The sequence below is a fragment of the Ranitomeya imitator genome, chromosome 6 (assembly GCF_032444005.1).
Source record: "Ranitomeya imitator isolate aRanImi1 chromosome 6, aRanImi1.pri, whole genome shotgun sequence".
NCBI lineage: Eukaryota > Metazoa > Chordata > Amphibia > Anura > Dendrobatidae > Ranitomeya > Ranitomeya imitator.
In genome coordinates this window covers 492,183,966-492,209,636 of record NC_091287.1, presented here as the reverse complement: position 1 = coordinate 492,209,636, position 25,671 = coordinate 492,183,966, and the positions used below count along the sequence as shown (strand labels likewise).

Genomic DNA, 25,671 nt, shown 5'->3' with positions numbered 1-25,671 from the left:
CGGGTTTCGGAGCTGGCGGATCTGTCCTGTCGGGCGCCTTATCTTAATTTCCATCAGGACAAGGTTGTCCTCAGGCCGTCCCCATCCTTTTTGCCCAAGGTTGTCTCATCCTTCCACTTTAACGAGGACATTGTTCTTCCTTCATTTTGCCCGATTCCAGTCCACAGGGTGGAAAGGGGTCTCCATACTTTTGATATAGTCAGAGTTCTGAGAAGGTAAGTATCGAAGGTCGGATTCTTTGTTTGTGCTTTCTGAGGGGCACACAGGAAGGGCCTAGCCGCTTCAAATGCCACGATAGCTAGCTGGATTCGTTCCACCATTCAGGAGTCCTACCGCATCAGAGGTAAGCCTATCCCAGCAGGGATCAGAGTGCACTACACTCAGTCAGTGGGTGCTTCCTGGGCCATTCGGCATTGGCGGAGCAGGTCTGTAAAGCCGCGACTTGGTCCAGCCTGCACACTTTCTCAAAGCACTATAATGTTCATACCCAAGCTTTGGCTGATGCGGGGCTGGGCAGAAGAATTCTGCAGGCTGCAGTGGCGCATATCTAGGCAGTTGTTACGTGAAGCTTGATGTTTTCATTTGTTTTCCCACCCAGGGACTGCTTTGGGACGTCCCACGGTCCTGTGTCCCCCAATGAGGCGAAGGAGAAACAGGGATTTTTGTGTACTCACCGCAAAATCCTTTTCTCTTAGCCACTCACTGGGGGACACAGCGCACACCCTGTTAGCCTAATGGCTGGTGTTTTTTTCGTTGGTTTACCATGTACTTTTATATGTTGTTAATGTTCTCCTACTGCTTTTGCACTGATTGGTTCTCTAGGAGCCAGCAGGAGGGTGTATACTGCAGAGGAGGAACTAACGCTCTTTGTATTAACTTAGTGTCAGCCTCCTAGTGGCAACAGCATACACCCACGGTCCTGTGTCCCCAATGAGTGGCTCTGAGAAAAGGATTTTTTACGGTGAGAACACAAAAATCCCTGATTGGTATTTCACACTTTTGATGTTCACACTTTACCCTCGCTTCCCAATTATGTTCTTAGGTGAAGGGCTAACAGGTGCCAATATGGGAAGATGTTGTACACCTTGGGACACAGCCTTTTTTTTTTTCTCGTTGGGGATCCATCAGTTATCTTGTTCTTTCCCCAAAGTCCGAAAGCACTTTGTCTTCCTATTTTCCCAACTTTTCCATCCAGATAAGACAGCGATACAGGTGGTCCTAAGGAAAATCGAGTGGATGTCTGTTTCTACAGTAAACCATTTTAAAGGTCCTGATAAATACTATTCTGCAGAATTCAGGGAAAAAACTGAGTTGATCTCCTTGGTCTCCACCGTACAAGGAAATTGTTAAAAGATGGGTGTCACCTGGTGGACCTCCGGGAAAGGCGGAGTAGTGGGGAAACTTGTGGTACATGAATTCCGCTATTGCGATACACCCTAAAAACCTATGGTACTTAAGTGTTTTTTTTTCCTCAAAAAGTGCAAAATCCATCCAAACACATCAAGGTGTACCTTTAATAAATGGTCCCTATCACTAATGTCCAGTCCATCCTTGTGTCAAGCCAGGCCCCATCTGAAGTGGGGAAGTAAAAGAAGAAAAAAAAAAAAAGCCGCAGCTTGTATTTAATACCTTGTTTTGGAAAGATGGATAAGGGGATGCTGAGCCCTGGAGGGGGCCATAACCGCCAATGTACATACACGAAAAAAAGAGGTGCACAAATTTGCTTTCTGGCCAATATACACACACTGTCAGCATATTATATGTTAATTTAATACTAAAGGGATCTGGGCCCTTTATTTTTGTAGCGTACATTGGGGGTGCAGGGTGGCCCCCTCCAGGGCTTGGCACCTGTATTTTCCCAAACAAGATTTTAATTAATTTCCTTTCACTTCCCTTTTAAGCTGAGGCCTGGCAAGGCACGTGGAGAGGTAGTGATAGGGACCACCCATATTTCAATGCACTTTGTCCGGCTTGGATGGCTTTTGCGCTATTTGATGAAAAAACATTTATCGCAATGTTGAATTTCATGTATTCATTAATTGCATCGTGTGGGTGTAGCATATTTGTGCGCCTGTACAATAATACTAAAGGTGTGTGGGCCTCATGATGGATAAATGGGAATCACCATTCATAATTTATTTTTCCAGGACTGAGTAGAAATCCAGGATAGCGACATGACACAGAAATAATGGTCGTACTCCAATTTCATGAATGAAAAAATATTTAATAAAGTTTCTGGTGTGATAAATTACGCTGTAAGCAATCCATGTAAACAAACGCTACAATCATCTCTCACTACTGTACAAGCCATCCGGCTCCATAGAAAGATCTCCTGTAGAGCAATATGTAGTATTTACAGGACAGAAGATGATGAAACCAGAATAATAATGCAGCTTTGTGCATGAAGTGGAGGCTGCACTGCTAATCGCAACAAGACAGAAACCAGAATGCTGGTCGCTAAGGGCAACATGGCCACTTTTTATGCACGAGGCTGGATGTAATGGAGAATTCTGTGGAATGTATGAGGGAACAAAAAAAAAAAAAAATACAATCAAAAGCTAATGTACCACCCTGTCCATTGGAGAATCAGCCGTGTGCAATGCACCATGCAAGGATATGCACTATTGGAAGAAAGGCAGGAACACCATTGATTATGGTTTGTTTGTGGGATCCTTTTCCTTCCTAAACTCGTAAGGCCTATATGGCTGCTGCATACATCAATAACCCATAGGTCTCCACACGTCCTGAACGTGTCCTTATAGCCATTGTCTGGCTGGCATGTGTCTACATATTTCATCTTATGCATAAGGGGGACCCTTATGGGTGACGGATGTTATACAGAGGCTTCTGTCACAGGATACAGATGGGTTAACTGACGCCCATGGATGTCTATGTGTCACATACAGGATGCAGATCAGCACAAGGCAGACATATTGGTACAGGGCAGATGCCTCCAGTCAGAGTTGTACAGTTTCTGAGCTCAAATGTATAACTACAGGATTAAACTATGGGGTTTGTAGTCTGAAATCTCAGAGATGGACAGGGACATCAGTGACGTATAGGGCTTCCGTGACATACATACACATACTCCATGCTTGGAGACCGTTACATATTGGCCCCTGATGAGGAGAGGTAACGTGACCTCTGAGGATATGTATATTATTCACACTGTGATTCAGTGTTGTTGCCATCTTGTGGCCATTTCTGGGCTTTGAAGCTTTCTTGGGATCGGCAGTGAGAAATGTTTGTGCCAAGTGGATTGGGCATTCTATAATGTCTCCTGATAGTGACATCTGTGCGGTGACGGACGGTGTCATGGCCTCACATGCATGGGCCGGATGTCTTGTAAAGTTGTATCCCGGCCTGTGGGTCGTCCATATGGCCAGGAGGGACATTGGAATGGATGACTCCCCCGAGGCCTGGACCACCCACGTGACTCTGCACACTTTTTCATTGAGAACTTTATTTTTATGTTGGAAGGGGCTTTTCCTCTATGATGCTGTGGTTGGTTAATGGTTTCTCTTTAACCATAAATTTGTTAAACTGAAACGGGAACTATATGAACGTTGTACTGATGTTGCTTTCACAATGGTGGCCGTCTACTGAGGTAGATCGCATGTGAATATCGATGACAGACACTGAGATACCCATGCAGATGGACGAGCATTAAGGCAGCCAGAAGTACACAGCAATTGATTGACTGGGAGTTTATGGGATATTTTAACATAAAACACAAAACTGCTGCACAGCGCATCTGAGTGACCGTGCCGCCACATAGTGCACCCACCACATTAATATGCTATCGTACGCACAATACAGACTGCGGCCTTTATGTTGTTAATAATGTCACTAATGGGGGCAATTATTTGTCATAATTACCAGATATTATCCATAACAACAAGTCATTGGGGGAGTTGCCCATCATGGACAGATGAAAGCATTTCTTCCACTGATGATTCTCTCATCCAGGATGTGAGCTGGTACGAGAATGACAATTGCCGCCATGCTGCATAGGTTACCAGTCAGCTCATATATTACAATTTGCATAGTTAATCTTTAATGATATGATCAATCAAACCGTGCATATAACCCATAGGTTCAGAGTCCATATGTCTTTGTGAGGTTGGAGATGGCATCTTGGTCAAAGTTCTCATTCTCCATTCCTGACAGACTCGTGAGGAGGTTTCGGACTTGGTCTTTTTCATCTTTGTTGAGTAATAGGACCACCACCTGAAGAGAAGATGACATTTAGGAAGTCAAAGGCTGTGCCACACACACAGGGGTAACAGGCTACTCCACGGCATTGTCCATGTGTGCCATGATGCAATGTAATAGATAGAAGGAAGAGTAACATTTCTCCGTTGGAGAGTGACATGCAAGTGTAAGGAGACTTCTAGGCCATGCAATGCTCCTCTGGAAAATCAAATGTGAAGATTGCATCTTGAGAGAGGAAATGGACTTGAACTCTAGCGCTACCTATTGGAAGTAGCAATCCTGAAAGTTGTTATGGACCCTTTAACGAGCCTTGCCATGTGACTTATGATAAAAGCCAAACCAGAGTCTCAATTTGCAGACATGTCTTTTGGGGTGTTGCCCCTCCTCAGTGCAAAACATGAGATCTGATTTGGCTGAATGAGAGGCCTTTGATTAGGGTCTACGGAGTAACATTTCTTCTTGTGGAGACTAACATGGCAGTGTAAGGAGACTTATAGGTGATGTAATGCAGTCATAGGCCTCTCATACAACTACAGCAGATCTCATGCTCTGCACTGACGAGTGGCAAAACCTCCAAACAAGTGTCTGCAAATTGAGATTGTGGTTTGGCTTTTATTCTAAGGCTAGGTTCACATTGCGTTAATGCAGTCCGTTCAACGCATACGTTAAACGGACTGCGTTAACGCAAGTGCCGAAAAAGATCGTGTTTATGCTATCGCGCTAGCGCAGATGCTCTATCTGTGCTAGCAGTGACGGACCCGAAAACGCTGCAGACTGCAGAATGACGGCACATCGCTAACGCATGCCGATTATGACATGCGTTAGCGCTGTGCTACATAATAGCAGTTAATGGGTGCGCTAACGCATCCGTTATATAGCGTTAGTGCCGCTATGTAACGGATCCCGTCAGCGCATTGCCATTAACGCAATGTGAACCCAGCCTAAGTTATATTGCAAGGCTCGTTAAAGGGTCGATATTGACTTTTGGAATTGCTACTTCCAGTAGGTGGCACTAGAGTTTTAGCGCTCTTCCTCTCTGATGAGGCAATTTGCATATATAGAGGGAAAAGCACCCAGAAACAGTGGGCAGCTTATGCCACCTATCAGTATCCAAATAGGGGCCCAAACTAATGCGTAGAACGAAAAGAGGGATTTTTGGTTCTTACTGTAAAATCTCTTTCTTGAAGCCTTCATTGGGGACACAGGTAACCATGGGTGTATGCTGCTGCTGCTAGGAGGCTGACACTATGCAAATAAGAAAAAATAACTCCTCCCCGGCAGTATACACCCTCCAACAGGCACAAGTCAACTCAGTTGGTGCTAAAGCAGTAGTAGGAGCAAGTATATCAAACAACTTATGTACCAACCCACAACAACGGCACATTGGCCAAAACGGTACAACATAAAGAGAGGGTGCTGTGTCCCCCAATGAAGGCTCCAAGAAAGATTTTATGGTAAGAACCAAAAATCCCTCTTTCTTTCTCGCTTCATTGGGGGACACAGGTAACCATGGGACGTCCAAAAAAAACAGTCCCACGGGTGGGGAAAATATTCAGAGAGAAGGAGACTTAGGTCGGCCGGAGGGAAACCGCCGCCTGCAGTATCTTCCTACCCAGGCCTGCGTCTGCAGAAGCCTGAGTATGCACGTTGTAAAACCTTACGAAGGTGTGAAAGGATGACCAGGTTGCAGCCTTGGAAACCTGCGAAGCCGAAGCTTGGTGACGAACGGCCCAGGAAGCTCCCACACCCCGGGTAGAGTGAGCCCTCACCCCCGGAAGAGGCTGTTTGTTTTGAACACGGTATGCCTCCAGAACCGCCGAATGAATCCAACGAGCAATTGTGGATTTAGAAGTGGGATCCCCTTCCGACAACCTTCAGAGACGACAAACGGAGGATCGGACTAGCTAAAAGAAGCAGTTCTGGAAAGATAGACTCGAATAGCCCTGACCAAATCCAGATTGTGTAGAGATTTCTCCAAGGGATGAACCGGGGAAGGGCACAAGGAAGGAAGGACGATGTCCTCGTTGATGTGAAAAGCCAAAACTACTTTTGGTAGAAAGGAAGGGACGGGCTGAAGGACCACTTTATCCTGGTGCAGGATCAGAAAGGGAGAATAGCAGGATAATGCCGCCAACTCGGAGACTCTCCTAATCGAGGTGATGGCGACCAGGAAAGCCACTTTCCACAAAATAAGGGAAAAGGAAATGTCCTGAATTGGTTCAAGAGGCGCGCGCTGGAGGGCGCCAAGGACAAGGTTGAGATCCCATGGCTTAACAGGAGGATGGTAAGGAGGCGCTATGTGAGCGACACCCTGAAGGAAGGTCTTTACCTGGGGAAGGGAAGCCAGGTCTCTCTGGAAGAGGATGTACAGAGCGGAAACTTGACCTTTTAGAGTACTCAGACAAAAGGCCCGAATCGAGACCCGTTTGAAGAAAACCGAGGACTGAAGGAAGAGAAAAGACCATAGGGAACAAACTGTCATAATCGCACCATCGGAAAAAGGCCTTCCTACATCTATGATAGATACGTGAAGATGCCGATTTCCTAGCTTTTACCATGGTCTAGCTTTTTTACCATGGTCTAGCTTTTTACTAGGGCCTCAACGGCCATACTATTAAATTCAGAGACCGAGAATTTGGGTGGAAGAGGGGCCCTTGCGATAAAAGATGCGGACAGTCTGGGAGCCTCCAGGGAACTTCCGATAGCATGTTCACTAGCTCCGCATACCAGGCCCTCCGAGGCCAATCTGGAGCTACTAAGAGAACAGGGACCCCCTCTGCCTTTACCTTTTTTATGACGCTTGGAATCAACGGAAGAGGCGGAAACAAATAAGGCATCTGGAACCGGACCCACAAGATCACCAGGGCGTCGTAACCGACGGCCATTGGGTCCCGAGTCTTGGATACGTACTGGGGAACCTTGTGGCTTGTTCGGGAAGCCATGAGGTAGACATCCGGAACGCCTCACCTCACATTTGGTTGAAGATGGCGGGGTGAAGAGCCCACTCGCCTGACACAAGCTCCTGACGGCTGAGAAAGTCAGCCTCCCAATTGTCCACTCCTGGAATGTGGACGGCTGATATGGAGGGAACATGGTTTTCGGCCCACCGTAGAATCTTTGCCACCTCCCTCATGACCTGCTTGCTGCGAGTCCCTCCCTGGTGGTTTATGTAAGCCACAGCCGTGACGTTGACTGACTGAATGCGGACCGGTGTTCCCGTGAGGAGGGATTGCCAGCGGAGGAGGGCCAGGAAGATTGCCCTGATCTCCAAGAGATTGATCAGGAGAAGGGTCTCTTGAACGTTCCATTGGCCGTGCGCTTTGAGATGGAGAAAGACCGCACCCCACCCCTGAAGACTGGTGTCGGTGGTGATGACCTGCCAGCGGAGGCGGAGAAATGAACTCCCGCGCAGAATGGAGGTGGATAAAGTCCACCAAGTGATAGACTGCCTCACATTGAGAGGTAGGCGAACTGGGCGATCTAGGGAGAGTGGGCTCCTGTCCCAGGCAGACAGAAGGGCCAGCTGGAGAGGGTGAGAGTGCAACTGAGCATAAGGTACTGCTTCCATGGAAGCAACCATTTTCCCTAGTACTCTCATACCGAGCCACAGAGGGGCAGGGCTCTTCAGGGTTTTGATGCCCTGCCAAAGAGCGTGGAACTTCTCCTTTGGGAGGAAGAATTGGGCTTGAATGGTGTCGAATTCCATGCCCAGGAACTCGAGACGTTGGGTCAGAATTAAGGTGGACTTCTCTTTGTTGATTATCCAACCGAGACGGAGTAGCGTGTCCAGAGTGATCTGGAGACTTTGGTTGCAATCCCGGTGAGACGGACCCTTGACCAGGAAGTTGTCGAGATAGGGAATTATGAGGATCCCCTTTGATCGAAGGACGGCCACGACCGCTGCCATTACCTTCGTGATGACCCTGGGAGCGGACGCCAGGCCGAACGGGAGAGCTGTGAACTGGTAAATGTTGCTCCTGGATCGTGAAACGAAGGAACCTCTGATGCTGTACACAAACAGGAATGTGTAGGTACAAATCCTGAATGTCCACAGAGCACAGATATTCTCCCGGTTCCATGGAAGCTATTACTGAGCGCAGTGACTCCATTTTGAAGTGTCGAACCCGAAGGTGGCGGTTCAACCGCTTGAGATCCAGAATCGGGCGAAGCGAGCTATCTTTTTTCGGAACTACGAACAGATTTGAGTAAAAGCCCGAAAACCGCTCGCGGTAAGGTACTGGGACAATTACCCCTGAGGCGAGGAGGGAAGCGACGGCCTGGAGAAGCCCTGGGACATGGGAGGGCTGCTTTCGTGGACGAGAGAGGAAGAAACGTCTTCCTGGGGGCGAAGAAAATTCTATTTTGTAGCCTGATGTGACGATCTCCCTGACCCAGGTGTCGTCGACTAACGATAACCAAGCCTCTCTGAACAGAAGAAGCCTGCCTCCACCGAAGAAAGATTTCCAGGTGGGGGTGACCCATCATTTTGCAGAGAATCTGTGGCCGCGAGATCCAGAAGGTTTGGAGGAGCGGCTCTTGGCCCTCCAGTGAGGGTTAGGCCTAAAGGAAGGTTTTCTTCGTTCTCCCTGGGCAGAAGAACGGTCCTGTTGAGAGAAACCACCTGAGGAAGTGAAGGACTGAAAGGGACGAAAGGATTGGGGCTCCTTTGTATTGAAGGGACGCCTAGGTTTAGATTGAGGTAGAGAAGTGCTCTTACCATCAGTGGCGTCCGAGATAATCTGGTCTAGCTTTGTGCCAAAGAGCCTGGAAAGGCAGACCAGTGAGGGATTTTTTAGAAGCGGGGTCTGCGTTCCACGCTTTCAGCCAAAGGACGCGGCGAATGGCGATGATGTTACTGTTTGCCCTTGCGGAGCAAGCAGCCGCATCCAGGGAGGCATTTAAGAGGTATTTCCCTGCATGGGCAATCTGGTCCACTAAATCCGCTAGCTCCTCAGAAGGAGTCAAAGCTACAATGCCCCTGGAAGGATTTTGGCCCAGGCCGATACGGCTTTCGCCACCCAAGAGGAAGCGAAATTGGGGCAGAGAAAAGCGCCGGACGCCTCCAAAGGCTGATTTGGTTAAAGCTTCAATTTGCCTGTCCGTAGCATCCTTTAGAGATGCCACATCAGGAATAGACAGAACTGTCTGCGAGGATAATCTCGACACAGGCGGATCTACTTTAGGTAATTCGGACCATTTGCTCACAAGGTCTGAATCAAAAGGGTATAAGATGTCCAGATGTTTTCTTCCAGTAAAACGTTTTCCGGGATGTTCCCAGTGTCTAGAAGTGGTGTTCTCAAACTCTTTGTGGTTGGGAAACACTCTAGAGGGACTGTTTCACCCATTTGAATGAAACGGAGTCGTCCTGAGAAGTTGCATCTTCCTCCTTAAGTTCAAGGGTTTGAATAATAGCCAAAATATAGGGATTTTTGTGTACTCACCGTAAAATCCTTTTCTCCGAGCCATTCATTGGGGGACACAGACCGTGGGTGTATGCTGCTGCCAATAGGAGGCTGACACTAAGTGATACAAAAAAAGTTAGCTCCTCCCCTGCAGTATACACCCTCCTGCTGGCTCTCAGCTAACCAGTTCGGTGCAAAAGCAGTAGGAGATCAATAACAATATATGAGCGTATAGCATGTCATATTCTAAAAAAACAAGCATAAGCTAATAACAGGGTGGGAGCTGTGTCCCCCAATGAATGGCTCGGAGAAAAGGATTTTACGGTGAGTACACAAAAATCCCTATTTCTCCTTATTGGGGGACACAGACCGTGGGACGTCCCAAAGCAGTCCCTGGGTGGGGACAACAATAGATCAGGCCCTGTGTAACCGCTACTTACAAGTGCGCCACCGCGGCCTGCAGAGTCCGCCTGCCCAGACTCACATCTGTGGAAGTCTGGGAATTATAGTGCTTCAAGAATGCATGCGGACTGGACGAATCCACAAGCTTGCAGGCGTGCCTTGCTGACACCTGGTGCCTAGAACCCTTGATAGACAGGGAGATAGGCTGACATCTAGCACGGAAGGACTCCTGGATGGTGAAAAGAATTCACCATGTTATCATGGTCGATGAAACGGCTAAACCCTTCCTGAAAATGTCAGGAAGCCTTCCTCTACCGTCAGGAAGCCCAAATAAAACGTCCAACCTTCAGAAGGACGCCGTCATCAAGACGTACCTACTCAGAGCACTCACTTCGTCCAGAATATGGGGGATCTTATTCCATTTTGTGGACTGGACCAAAAGAGATGAGGGAAGAACTATGCCCTCATAACAGTGGTAATACAGTACCACCTTGATAACAAGGGATGGAGATGGCCTGAGGACAACCTTGCCTCGAAGGTAATAAGGTAAAAAAGTCTGAAAGAGCAGAGAAGCTAGCTCCGAAGACTCGTCAGAGTGAGAATATCGCAGAGGAGAACGGGACGACTTTCCCTGATAGTAAAGTCTGCCCGGATGAAAAAGGAGCCTACTGTAAGGCTCCTAGGAATAATAAGGTCCCAATGATCTAACGGTATGCGATAGGGAAGAACTACGTGTGAAAACTCCCTGTGAGAAAGTCCCTACTTGCAGTTGTGCTGCGATAAGGTGAGAAGATACTAGCTCCGCAAACAAAAAACGGACGTGGTCAGTGCGGATCTCTGAGGATCACTGGGGCCCCTTTCTGCTTCCGAAAGGCTTTCGGAAGCAGTGGAAGGGGAGTTATGGAAACTGGTACCACGGCAGAACCAGAGCATGGAGAGTGATGGCTCTTGGATCTCGAGGCCGAACCACGAACTCGAGTACATTGGCCTTCAGTCTGGATGTCATCCCACCTACAACTGGAGAGCTCCAGTAAGGACAGATCTGATGGAAGACTTCGGGGTGAAGTTCCCACTGACTTGAGGCGGAACCCTGACGGCTGAATTTGTTTGCCGTTCAGAGTTCTACTTCTGGGATATATACTGCCGAGATCACCGAATAATAGACTTTGGCCCATCAGAGAAAGTGAGGTACCTCGGTCATGGCGCCTGACCGTGGGTACCTGCTAGATGACTGACATAAGGCACCGCCGTGGCATTATCCAATTGAATTCGGATAGGGTGACCCGCCAGAAGGCAGTGGACCTGCTGTAGGACTACAGTTCGGATCTCCAGAACAATGATGGGGAGAAGAAGACTGGCATTGGTAGTTACTAATAACCATTGAACCGGGAGAAAGGCCCTGGATGAAGAAGGAGCTCAGAGACTATTGTCTGAAAGTCTGTTTGACTTGCTGAAAACGAGCGGAGCGAAGGAAACCGCTTCCATTGTCGTCACCATTTTTCCTCAGAACTCTCTTAGCAAATCGAATGAAATGAGGGGGTGAGTAATCAAGTCCTCAGAACTCTCCTTGCGCGAGCTCCCTGTTGAAGGGCCATGACCTTGTCTCGAGGAAGAATTACCATCCTTCTAGAAGTGTGCAGGATCATCCTCAAAAAGGATATCTGCTGGGCTGGAAATGAGGAGAACTTGTCTAAGTGTAGCTGCCAGCCCAGGAGAGAAGGTATCGCAAGAGATATAGACGACTCAGCGTAGTCCTGGAAGGGCAGCTAGACAGACCAAACAGGGCAGGACGAGCACACCTCTAGAGTGCAAGAGAAACATGACATCCGCCATGACCCGAGCGAACACTCTGGGTGCGGAAGCAAGGCCGAAGGACAAGGTTGTGACTTGAAAATGCTGTTGACGAATGGAAAGGCGAAGGAATTTTTGCAGAGGGCAAGCAACCCGAATGTCGATGGATGCCGGAAACTGCACCTTTTTCTGTTGAAGTAATGGCTGAGCGGAGGAACTCCATCAAAAGAAGGAGGACCATGTCAAAGGTTGTTAGAAGTTTGAGGTCCAGGGTCGATCTTACTTTTCGTTCCCCTGTTTGGAACCAAGATCCCTTAGATCTAGACTGTGCTGGACAATCCTTATACAATCCTTTGTCAGTCTCCCGCTCAAAGGATTTGATTGGCCAGTTGTTGCAGGTTGTGAATCAAGGTAGTTAAGGTCTCCAGCCAGGAGACCATTGCTCTAGCAATCCATGCGGCCGCTAGGGAGGATAGAGCGCTGGACCCGAAGCCGCAACGAACCAGATTTGCTATCTGACAGTCCGTGGTATTTTTAATTGATGACCCATCAGGTAGGGATACTGGTAGGTATACCACAGGAGATTCTACCCGGTTAATCTGCCCCATGGCAGAATGTGCGGCTGCATCCAGCAGGTCATAGTCTCTTGCCATCTCCTCTTTTCACTGTGCAGAGATAAAAATTAGGAATCCTCGATCCATCAACCTCTTAACAGGGAAGTGGAGAGGAATTGTCCGCCTTCTTGCATCATCCACTAAATAGTGGTGATGCAGAGGGGGGAGTTCGTACGCCAAAAAGGGTGCCTCTATATGTCCACAGAGTTCAGGTCTACAGGTGGACAGGACAGGTTGTCTGGCGTTGGGCCTGGATGCAGAAGAGGAAACATGGAGACGACACTCCGTGTGCTCGTCTGTTGATGGTGTGGGGAGATCGGTGCCCTTTAAAGGACCCGTCGCCCTTAAAAAACAGGCCAGGCATGGCATCCCACGTAGAGGCTTCTGTCCAGTGAATCGCTTATCCGAATTGAATGACAAATGCTCTCGAGGGAGTTTAGTCTCTGAAGCTCTGGCAAGCTCAGGCAATATCCAATCCATATTCAGAGCCTTGTTGTCATCAAATCATTGGTGAGGGAGCAGGAAACGAAAAACTTCCTTTTTCTAGATGCCTGTATGTTTCTAGACGCCTGCACGTTTCTAGAATACTTGCGGCCCCTGCTAGCCAACGGCTCCCATGTAGGATAGGGACCATGTATATTGGTCCTGCGAGCACTCCAAACACAGAGGGTACACAGAGAGATTCAATCTCTTGGTCAGAGAACCATGGATTGGTCAGTGAAGAAGTCCACTGAGGGGAACTAGAGGATAAAGCTGGGGTCGGCGGCGGAGGGTGCCTCGGACTGATCAAGCGCCTTTAAGACCAGGAAATACTGGTCATGCGCCTTTAAGACTGGGGAATACTGGTCATGCGCCTTTAAGAACAGAGAATACTGGTCATGCGCCTTTAAGAACAGAGAATACTGGTCATGCGCCTTTAAGACCAGGGAATACTGGTCATGCACCTTTAAGACCAGGGAATACTGGTCATGCACCTTTAAGACCAGAGAATACTGGTCATGCGCCTTTAGGACCAGAGAATACTGGTCATGTGCCTTTAAGACCAGGGAATACTGGTCATGCGCCTTTAAGACTGGGAATACTGGTCATGCACCCTTAAGACCAGGGAATACTGGTCATGCACCTTTAAGACCAGGGAATACTGGTCATGCACCTTTAAGACCAGAGAATACTGGTCATGCACCTTTAAGACCAGGGAATACTGGTCATGCGCCTTTAAGACTGGGAATACTGGTCATGTGCTTTTAAGACCAGGAAATACTAGTCCTGTGCCTTTAAGACCAGGTACTTCCTTACCCGGGTACTGATGTAGAGTCGATGTGCCCCTTTAATGCAAAAATACTGTCACCCCAGTGTGAGCTGGCCGGGTGGACCAAGATGGCCACCGAAAGTTGCAGAGTTGATAAAATCTCGCAGAGAGCGAGAAGCGCCAATTTGGGGGGCGGAGCCACAGACACGATGTTGAATAGGCCTAAGCCGGGGCCTAAATTTCTGTAGCCGGTGGACGTCACCAGTGGGTCGTTCCAGGCAAGACTTCCAGGATGCGGCCTACAAATCGGCCGAAGCCGGGGACTAAATTTTTGCAGCCATCCAGAGCGTTACCTCAGAGAGGTGGGCCACAGGGAAGTGGCTGAGGCTGCCTGTCAGCATGTGAATATCCCTCTGAAGATGGATCCACTCACCATTGATGCGCGTCCCGCCATGGAGCTGCCGCGGATGTGGGTTTCAGCGCGGTTCTGTGCAGTGTGGACGGTGCAGGGATAAGCCTCAATCCATCATACCTTTGTTAGGAGGTGGAGAGGAACCGTCCGCCTCCTTGTGCCATCCGCTTTCACAGTGGTGGGACAGTGGGGGCTGCTCGGACGCCATAGAGAGGGGCCTCTGTACAGCCACGGAGTTCAGTCCGGGTGGACAGGGCCAGTTGTCCGGCATTAGGCCTGGCTCCAGGAGAGGATACATGGAGGCGACACTCCATGTACTCGCCCGTTGCTGGTGTGGGGAGATCGGGACCGTGAAGGAACCGTCGCCCCTGAAGTGAGCTCAGGCATGGCTTCCCACGTCGCAGGAGAGGATACGGGGAGGTATACTCGCCGTGCTCGCCTGTTGATAGTTCGGGGGAGATCGGAACCTTGAAAGGAACCGTCGCCCCCTTCACTCCGTTAATTAAAAAATAAAAGTTTACAGAAAAGTAAACAATAATAAAAACGTTGGGGTCTGAAACAGACCCATGTGCCTCCTACAGACACTAAGCAAGAACTGGTTAGCTGAGAGCCAGCAGGAGGGTGTATACTGCAGGGGAGGAGCCGAGAGCCAGCAGGAGGGTGTATACTGCAGGGGAAGTGCTGAGAGCCAGCAGGGGGGTGTATACTGCAGGGGAGGAGCCGAGAGCCAGCAGGAGGGTGTATACTGCAGGGGAGGAGCTGAGAGCCAGCAGGAGGGTGTATATTGCAGGGGAGGAGCCGAGAGCCTGCAGGAGGGTGTATACTGCAGGGGAGGAGCCGAGAGCCAGGAGGAGGGTATATACTGCAGGGGAGGAGCTGAGAGCCAGCAGGGGGGTGTATACTGCAGGGGAGGAGCTGAGAGCCTGCAGGAGGGTGTATACTGCAAGGGAGGAGCCGAGAGCCAGGAGGAGGGTATATACTGCAGGGGAGGAGCTGAGAGCCAGCAGGAGGGTGTATACTGCAGGGGAGGAGCTGAGAGCCAGCAGGAGGGTGTATACTGCAGGGGAGGAGCTGAGAGCCAGCAGGAGGGTGTATACTGCAGAGGAGGAGCCGAGAGCCAGCAGGAGGGTGTATACTGCAGGGGAGGAGCTGAGAGCCAGCAGGAGGGTATATACTGCAGGGGAGGAGCTGAGAGCCAGCAGGAGGGTATATACTGCAGGGGAGGAGCTGAGAGCCAGCAGGAGGATGTATACTGCAGGGGAGGAGCTGAGAGCCAGCAGGAGGTGTATACTGCAGGGGAGGAGCTGAGAGCCAGCAGGAGGGTGTATACTGCAGGGGAGGAGCTGAGAACCAGCAGGAGGGTGTATACTGCAGGGGAGGAGCAGAGAGCCAGCAGGAGGGTGTATACTGCAGGGGAGGAGCAGAGAGCCAGCAGGAGGGTGTATACTGCAGGGGAGGAGCAGAGAGCCAGCAGGAGTGTGTATACTGCAGGGGAGGAGCTGAGAGCCAGCAGGAGGTGTATACTGCAGGGGAGGAGCTGAGAGCCGGCAGGAGGGTGTATACTGCAGGGGAGGAGCTGAGAGCCAGCAGGAGGGTGTATACTGCAGGGGAGGAGCAGAGAGCCAGCAGGAGTGTGTATACTGCAGGGGAGGAGCTGAGAGCCAGCAGGAGGGTGTATACTGCAGGGGAGGAGCTGAGAACCAGCAGGAGGGTGTATACTGCAGGGGAGGAGCAGAGAGCCAGCAGGAGGGTGTATACTGCAGGGGAGGAGCTGAGAACCAGCAGGAGGGTGTATACTGCAGGGGAGGAGCAGAGAGCCAGCAGGAGGGTGTATACTGCAGGGGAGGAGCAGAGAGCCAGCAGGAGTGTGTATACTGCAGGGGAGGAGCTGACTTTTTTTGTATCACTTAGTGTCAGCCTCCTATTGGCAGCAGCATACACCCATGGTCTGTGTCCCCCAATGAGGCGAAGGAGAAAAGGCTATCTACCATATCCTGCGTCCCGGTGGTCTGATCTGCATCCGAGTCAGACTCCGACTGAGAGGCTACATCCGACCCGACGTTCGCCTCTGAGGAGGGGGAATGGGCATAGGTAGAGACTGAGTGACACCTGTAGCAGGATGCCAAGAAGGTGATACTGCGGAGGGAACAGTACAAGCCAGAGGAGGAGGAATGCAGAGCCAACCAGACACCGGGCGATGAGCAGCAGCGCAGGAAGCTGTGTCCCCCGGCTGGAAGAAGACCCCGTGGCCACGCGATGCAAACGGTGAGGGAAGCTATTCAGAAGCGATAGCTGCGGGCTTCTTGTAATTGGCGTGCAGCTCGGGCGAGCAGAAAAGGGGGCGTGTCCGGTCGCAAAGTGAAAAAGATGACCCGATAGGCTGGAGCGTCCGAAAGGGGCGTGTCCCACCCGAGAGAGACCAATGCCAGCGCAGGGACGAGGAGGAGGCGTGCCCAGTGCTGTGAAGAGCCGGAGTCTGGTTAGGCCAGAGAAAAGGGGGCGTGGCCTGACGGAAAACACTGTGCGGAGGACAAGAGGCAGTAAATCGCGTGCAACAAGGAAAATAAGGAGCGCGATTTGAATCTATGGCCGCAAAATGTCCCATGGCTGCCGCAGGTGAATGCTGCGGCGGCGAGCGTGGCGGGCCGCTGTCTGTACCTGTATGAAGATCCGTCCCTCTTCATAGTTGAGGATCGCGTCAGGAGGGATCCTCCTTCCCGCACTGTCTCCGGACGGTGCAGAAGACGGCATCAACCCCTTACGAGAAGGGGGGAGGTCACCGCAGGTGACCACTGTCTTCCTCTCAGCCCTCTCCGAGGAGAGGGGTGAGGAGGGGAAAAGGCGAGCACTGGCCACCAAGAAGTCACCCTAAAACACCCATAAGGGTGACAGGGGACGAAGTCCTGCCAGCGGGTCTGAGAGAGGGCAATGCGTGGAGCACCACACTGCTCTCTCGGTCTCTTAAATGTGGGAAAAACAGGGTGAGAAGCTGCACCCTGTTACCCGAAGATATAAGTCTGAAAAAGAAAGGGGAAATGGTTAATAAACACACAAAAACCCTGTAAAAGAAAATAAAGCGGATCTGGTGGATAGATCCAGGTCCACCTCCTACAGACGCAAAAACTGAGTTGACTTGTGCCTGTCGGAGGGTGTACACTGCCGGGGAGGAGTTATTTTTCCTTATTTGCATAGTGTCAGCCTCCTAGTGACAGCAGCATACACCCATGGTTACCTGTGTCCCCATTGTTGTCAGCATCAGTGAGAATCCGAATATATTCGCTAATTCTATGTTGAAGATTGGTAATACAGGCAATATTCGATGATACCACAATGTGAAGGATGAGCGAAGCCATAAATTGAGAAGACAAAGTGTCTCTTACCCCAAATCGCTCCACTGTGCTGAGGTGTGCCAGGTGCTGGCATACCAGGGCAGGACTCTGCTCCAGGATATGGTGCCGCAGTGACTGTACAATCAGCAGGAGAGTCTCTGAGTCCAGCTTGTTACTTAGGAACATTGGTAAGTCCTTTGGGTCTATGATGTAAAGTAGTTGGGCACAACCTTCCAGATCCCTCCCTGCCCTCATGTTATTCATGACTTGTTCGAACTCCAGGGCATTAGTGGGCATTGTGAAGTGGGGACTTGTCGTCTTCCTCGGTGACCTGTTATTATCATGTCCATTGACATTATCGTGCTTAGATTCCTTCTCATCCACCTGCGGAAAGACAAGAAAAAAACGTATAAAAATTTGCAACATAACTTTCTGCTACGGTCCAGACAATGGAGTCACCTGTGACAGCGCAGTACCCTTCCATACTGAGCCAGAGTCTAGCAAGCACGGTGTAGTGACCATGACAGTGTGAGAAATGACGTACATATCAGATAATCCAGCATGGCGCTGAACTCTGATCTATAGCGAAGTGTTCTACATATACACAGTGGCATGGAAAAGTTTGGGCACCCCTGGTCAAAATTACTGTTATTGTGAACAGTTGAAAATGAACTTATCTTAATAAGGCTTAAAGTTAAAGATGACACATTTTGCAAAAGTTTGGGCCCCCCTGCATGGCTAGGTACAGTGGGGCAAAAAAGTATTTAGTCAGTCAGCAATAGTGCAAGTTCCACCACTTAAAAAGATGAGAGGCGTCTGTAATTTACATCATAGGTAGACCTCAACTATGGGAGACAAACTGAGAAAAAAAAATCCAGAAAATCACATTGTCTGTTTTTTTAACATTTTATTTGCTTTTTATGGTGGAAAATAAGTATTTGGTCAGAAACAAAATTTCATCTCAATACTTTGTAATATATCCTTTGTTGGCAATGACAGAGGTCAAACGTTTTCTGTAAGTCTTCACAAGGTTGCCACACACTGTTGTTGGTATGTTGGCCCATTCCTCCATGCAGATCTCCTCTAGAGCAGTGATGTTTTTGGCTTTTCGCTTGGCAACACGGACTTTCAACTCCCTCCAAAGGTTTTCTATAGGGTTGAGATCTGGAGACTGGCTAGGCCACTCCAGGACCTTGAAATGCTTCTTACGAAGCCACTCCTTCGTTGCCCTGGCGGTGTGCTTTGGATCATTGTCATGTTGAAAGACCCAGCCACGTTTCATCTTCAATGCCCTTGCTGATGGAAGGAGGTTTGCACTCAAAATGTCACGATACATGGCCCCATTCATTCTTTCATGTACCCGGATCAGTCGTCGTGGCCCCTTTGCAGAGAAACAGCCCCAAAGCATGATGTTTCCACCACCATGCTTTACAGTATGTATGGTGTTTGATGGATGCAACTCAGTATTCTTTTTCCTCCAAACACGACAAGTTGTGTTTCTACCAAACAGTTCCAGTTTGGTTTCATCAGACCATAGGACATTCTCCCAAAACTCCTCTGGATCATCCAAATGCTCTCTAGCAAACTTCAGACGGGCCCGGACATGTACTGGCTTAAGCAGTGGGACACGTCTGGCACTGCAGGATCTGAGTCCATGGTGGCATAGTGTGTTACTTATGGTAGGCCTTGTTACATTGGTCCCAGCTCTCTGCAGTTCATTCACTAGGTCCCCCCGCGTGGTTCTGGGATTTTTGCTCACCGTTCTTGTGATCATTCTGACCCCACGGGGTGGGATTTTGCGTGGAGCCCCAGATCGAGGGAGATTATCAGTGGTCTTGTATGTCTTACATTTTCTAATTATTGCTCCCACTGTTGATTTCTTCACTCCAAGCTGGTTGGCTATTGCAGATTCAGTCTTCCCAGCCTGGTGCAGGGCTACAATTTTGTTTCTGGTGTCCTTTGACAGCTCTTTGGTCTTCACCATAGTGGAGTTTGGAGTCAGACTGTTTGAGGGTGTGCACAGGTATCTTTTTATACTGATAACAAGTTTAAACAGGTGCCATTACTACAGGTAATGAGTGGAGGAAAGAGGAGACTCTTAAAGAAGAAGTTACAGGTCTGTGAGAGCCAGAAATCTTGATTGTTTGTTTCTGACCAAATACTTATTTTCCACCATAATATGCAAAAAAAATGATAAAAAAACAGACAATGTGATTTTCTGGATTTTTTTTTCTCAGTTTGTCTCCCATAGTTGAGGTCTACCTATGATGTAAATTACAGACGCCTCTCATCTTTTTAAGTGGTAGAACTTGCACTATTGCTGACTGACTAAATACTTTTTTGCCCCACTGTATCTAGCAGCATCCCCTTTTAAAAATATCACAGCTTGTAAACTCTTTATTGCCAGACAAGAGCCTTTCAATTCTTGTTTGAGGGATTTTCATCCATTCTTCCTTGTAAAATTCTTCCAGTTCCAGGGTCGTCTTGCATGCTCTGCTATTTTGAGGTCTAGCCACAGATTTTCAATGATTCTCAGATCAGGGGGACTATGAAGGCCATTTTAAATCCTTCAGCTTACACCTTTTGAGGTAGTTTATTGGATTTTGTTATGTCTTTAGGATCTTTATCCATTCGTAGAAGACATCCTCTTTTCAACTTCAGCTTTTTATAGATGGTGCTATGTTTGCATCAAGAATGTGTTGAAATTTCATTGAATCCAGCCTTCCCTTTACCTGTGAAATGTTCCCTGTATCACTGGCTGCAACACAACCCCAAAGCATGAGATGTTCTTTTTCGGAAATTCTGTGCCCTTTTTTCTCCACACATACCTTTGATCATTGTGGCCAAAGACTTCTATTTTAATCTTATCGGTCCACATCAATTGTTTCCAAAATGCATCAGGCTTGTTTAGATGTTCTTTTGCATAATTCTGACACTGAATTTTATGGTGAGATCGCAGGAGATGCTTTCTTCTGATGACTCTTCCATGAAGGCCAAATTTGTGCAGGAGTCTCTGAACAGTAGAACAATGTACCACAACTCCAGAGTCTGCTAAATCTTTCTGAAGGTCTTTGCCTCTCTAGCAATTCTACGAGCAGCTCTCACTGAAACTTTGCTTGGTCTTCCAGACTTTATCTTGACCTTCACTGTTCCTGCTAGCTGACATTTCTTAATTACATTTCAAACTGGTGAAAGGGCAACTTGAAAATGCTTTGCTATCTTTTTATGACCATCTCCTGCTTTGTGGGCCTCCACTATTTTCATCTTCAGTGTGCTACGCACAGGGCCGGCGTCAGCACCCGGCACACCGGGCAAATGCCGGGGCCCTGGGGAGAGAGGGGGGCCCACTCACACTGTCATAGATACAGCTGGGAGAGCAGAGCAGGAGATAACATGCTCTCTCCGCCCACAAAGTCACTGCTGGCTGCGTTCTCTTAACCCCTATGTGCCAGCTCTGACACAAGCATCTTCTCACTCAGTCAGTGCAGCCAGGCAGGCACACATAGGGGTTAAGAGAAGGCAGCCAGTGTGACATTGTTTGTGGGCGGAGAGAGCACATTCTCCTGCTCTGATCTCCGCCCCTGGCTGGCTGCAGTGCTGCTGAAGTTATGAGGCAGATTCAGGAGGAGCTCCTAGTCCTACCAGTGCCTGAGTGAGTGGCGCTGCTATATACTACGTGGGCTGCGCTGCTATATACTACGTGGGCTGCGCTGCTATATACTACATGGGCTGCGCTGCTATATACTACGTGGGCTGCGCTGCTATATACTACGTGGGCTGCTTCTATATACTACGTGGGCTGCGCTGCTATATACTACGTGGGCTGCGCTGCTATATTCTATGTGGCTGCGCTGCTATATACTACGTGGGCTGCTTCTATATACTACGTGGGCTGCGCTGCTATATACTACGTGGGCTGCGCTGCTATATACTACGTGGGCTGCGCTGCTATATACTACGTGGGCTGCGCTGCTATATTCTATGTGGCTGCGCTGCTATATACTACGTGGGCTGCTTCTATATACTACGTGGGCTGCGCTGCTATATACTACGTGGGCTGTGCTATATACTACATGGGCTGCTATATGCTACGTGGGCTGCTATATACTACATGGGCTGCTATATACTACGTGGGCAGTGTTATATACTACATGGCTGTGTTTATATGCGATCATGAATCAGGGTATGTGTTAAAGGGGGGGCCCACTGAGACTCTTTCGCCCGGGGCCCTCAAAAACCTGGAGCCGGCCCTGGCTACGCAGCTGCTTAGAAGAACCCATGGCTGCTGTTTTTTGGCACAATCTTAGAGGAGGCTGGGTTTTTATAAAGCTGGGAAATTTGCATCACCTGGCTTTTCCTAACAATGATAGTCATAACCATAACAGGCTAATTAAGGTCTCAAACCTTGATCAAAGTTATCTGAGAACACAAATCTCCAAGAGTGTTCAAACTTTTGCATCGGCCCATTTTCCTTTTTTGTAATTTTTAAAATGAACAAAATGACAATATATTTTTCTGCATAAAATACAAAGGAAATTTGTCATTTTTACCTTTAGCCCTTTTAAAGATCATGTCATCTTCAACTTGTACAAGTGCACGCCATAAACTCAGAGACCCCCCCCACTGTCACGGACCCCAATTCTACACTATCTTGCTATTTTCCTGTGTGTAGATATTGCAGTCATAGTAAACATGTGAATTACTTAGAGCGCAGCATGTGTCAGTGACAGCCGAGTGATTTCTGGCCTTGCAGGAGACTCACATGGGCTGGAGCTGGAGTGGCCGGACCCTTATGGCACTTGCTATTTTCAGCATGAAATGCAATCCGTTCACAGTAACCAACACCCAAAAGTTGCCAAAGTCTGACATTCACAGTAAACTCATTATTCCTTATATGACGGAGGCGTCCACCCAGGAATGGAGACAATTAGGCCGGCGTCACACTTGCGAGTTTTACGGACGTAAGAGCGCAGAAAATAAGTCCGTAAAACTCGCAAAACAAACGGCACAATTATTCTCTATGCCCCTGCTCCTATCTGCCGTATTTTACTGATCCGTATTATACGGCTTTCTACGGCCATAGAAAATCGCAGCATGCTGCGTTTGTCACCGTATTGCGCAAAAAAAACACCAATGAAAGTCTATGGAAGCCCCAAAAATACGGATTACACACGGACCAGCAATGTGACTTGCGAGAAATACGCAGCGGTGTTAGAGAGAAAAGCCGGTAATTCAGTGCGGTGTACAGTAAAATCACACTGACGGCTTACAGTAGAATAGGTAGAATAAATGTGTACACATAGAATAGGTATATATATATATATATATATATGTCAGTGAGACACATATATGTATATATATATTATTACTTCATCCAGCGCGAGATAGCTTTATATGGCTTCCGCGCAATTTTCTCCGCCAGAGTAGTAAAGCCAGTGACTGAGGGCAGATGTTAATAGCCTGGAGAGGGTCCACGGTTATTGGCCCCCCCCTGGCTAAAAACATCTGCCCCCAGCCACCCCAGAAAAGGCACATCTGGAAGATGCGCCTATTCTGGCACTTGGCCACTCTCTTCCCATTCCCGTGTAGCGGTGGGATATGGGGTAATGAAGGGTTAATGCCACCTTGCTATTCTAAGGTGACATTAATCCAATCCTATTAATTTATCCAATTAATCCAATACTTGTAAAGGGTTAAAAAAAACACAAACACATTAGTTAAAAATATTTTAATGAAATAAAAACAAAGGTTGTCCTCTTATGAACTCGAGCCTGGGAGCTTTCTAGGAAAGTTCCCACGATCTAGGGACAACCAGCAGAGGGCGCCTCACCGCAAATGAAGGTAAATATAGGTAATTGACCTACTTTACCTTCATTCCCCGGGGTTTTGCAGCCACGAACAACGTTGCATTAGCAAAGATCGTGGCTGCAAAATATTTTAACCCCTTCAGATGGATTTACATCGTTGGACATTACAGATCTTCGGAAGGCAAGGATATTGTTGGTTTATTATGTTTTTTTTTGTTACAGATCGAGGGTCTTCAGTGACTGGATTGGGCGTTGAATAAAATATTACAACAACCTTTGTTTTTATTTCATTAAAATATTTTTAACTAATGTGTTTGTGTTTTTTTAACCCTTTACAAGTATTGGATTAATAATGGATAGGTGTCATAATTGACGCCTCTCCATTATTAATTTGGCTTTATGTCACCTTACAATAGCAAGGTGGCATTAACACTTCATTACCCCATATCCCACCGCTACACGGGAATGGGAAGAGAGTGGCCAAGTGCCAGAATAGGCGCATCTTCCAGATGTGCCTTTTCTGGGGTGGCTGGGGGCAGGTGTTTTTAGCCAGGGGGGGCCAATAACCATGGACCCTCTCCAGGCTATTAATATCTGCCCTCAGTCACTGGCTTTACTACTCTGGCGGAGAAAATTGCGCGGGAGCCCACGCCAATTTTTTCCGCCATTTAACCCTTTAATTTAGTAGATAGAACGGCCAAATTTTGCACATACACACTACTGACATTAGTAGTGTGGAATATGCAAAAAAAAAGGGTGATATGAGATGGTTTACTGTATGGAAACCAGGTCTCATATCATGTCGGGTTTAGGAAGGCGATAGCAAAAGCCGGCAATTGAATTACCGGCTTTAAAGCTATCTAGCGCTGTATGAAATATTAATATATATATGTGTCTACTGATATATATATATATATATATATATATATACACATATACAGTATATATATATATATATATATTTTTTTTTTTTGACACATGGATCCCTTCTATAGCCGTATGTTGGTTTTGCAAGCCTGCGAGAAAAACACGCAGTACGAATGCCATACGGATTACATACGGAGGATGCCATGCGCAAAAAACGCTGACACACCCTGCCTACGGAGGAGCTACGGACCACTATTTTCGGGACTTTTCAGCGTATTACGGCTGTAATATACGGACCGTATTGTCTTACGCTGTGTGTGACGCCGGCCTTAGAGTAGGAGCACATGGAGATTTTTTTTTTCAGTTGGTCAAAAACGGCAAGTTTTCTAGTGAAAACCACTTCAGGAAATGCTTCTTCTTTGGGAAGTTTTTTGAGGATTTTTTTCATTTCTGAATGAGATTTGGATGATTTTTTTTGTTGTTGCAGTCTTGTGATTGGACAGTTCCTAGTTTGGAGCGTTTTCTATTTGGAGATGCTTTGAAACAGTGAGATGAACTTTCTTTTCTAACTCTAGGAGCTTCTCAAGTCCTAAAGCAGAAGAAAAACCACTCAACAGATTGAACATAAGACAGGCAAAGCGGTTTTTGAATCAAAAACAATAGTCTTACAAGCATTTCTGGGAAATAACCTGCTCCAAAGGCTCCCCAAAAACTCCATGTGCACATGGCCGTAGCAAGAAAAATCCCCTTCAGGGTACCTGCCCTCTTCTGGTGGACTCAGATGGCTAAAAGTTATATGGGGGACCATGCAATATTCCCAGTATAAAACTGCTGACTGCCTACAGATGCACTAGAGCCGGCTGTCAGTCAGTGCCACATAGAAACCATCAGCAAGCAGGTTACATACCATGCATAGATCCTAGCACGCCTTTCTTTTTATTCTAAATATTGTTTGTGTGAACACCCCGGACAATCAATTTCTGCGACAATTAGACACACTGCTCAGTTACAACAGAACGCGGAATATGTTGGCGCTATATAAATAAAATTATTATTATTATTATTAACGCCATTTTTACATAGAGATACAGAAAAAGAACTAAAGATCAGTTGACAGAAGCTTGTTGATGGTTTCCAGTTTAGGATTTGTCTTTCACTGGACAAAAATGCAAACTAAAAAAAGTTTAAAAAAACTGTAAAAAAAACTATGAAAGTGGCACTGAAATAAAATGTAAGGCTATGTGCACACGTTCAGGAATTTTCGTGTTTTTTTTTGCAATAAAAACGCGAAAAAAACGCACACATTAAGCATCCTATTAGAATGCATTCCGAATTTTTTGTGCACATGCTGCGTTTTTTTCTGCGGCGGAATCGCATTTCGTAAAAAAACGCAGCATGTTCATTCATAGGAATGCATTGATCCGCTTACTTCCCGCATGGGGCTATGCCCACCATGCGGGAATTAAGCGGATCATGTGCGGTTGGTAACCAGGGAGGAGGAGAAGAGACCAAATAATTGTTAAAAAAAAGAATGAAAATAAAAAATCATGATATTCTCACCTTCCGGCGTCCCCGGCAGTCTT

The 25,671-nt window shown here is 47.8% G+C and overlaps 1 protein-coding gene across 1 annotated transcript in view; it reads right to left on the bottom strand.

Annotated features, from left to right (window-relative positions):
- Nucleotides 1–2,203: 2,203 nt before the first annotated feature.
- Nucleotides 2,204–25,671, bottom strand: part of SPAG1 (sperm associated antigen 1) — a 142,148-nt gene continuing 118,680 nt past the window's right edge. Inside the window, exons 18-19 of the mRNA XM_069731651.1 lie at nt 17,466–17,798; nt 2,204–4,230 (exon numbers count right to left, since the gene is read on the bottom strand). Coding sequence (XP_069587752.1) covers nt 4,099–4,230; nt 17,466–17,798 — 465 coding nt within the window. The 3' untranslated portion in view covers nt 2,204–4,098. The remainder of the gene's footprint in view (nt 4,231–17,465; nt 17,799–25,671) is intronic.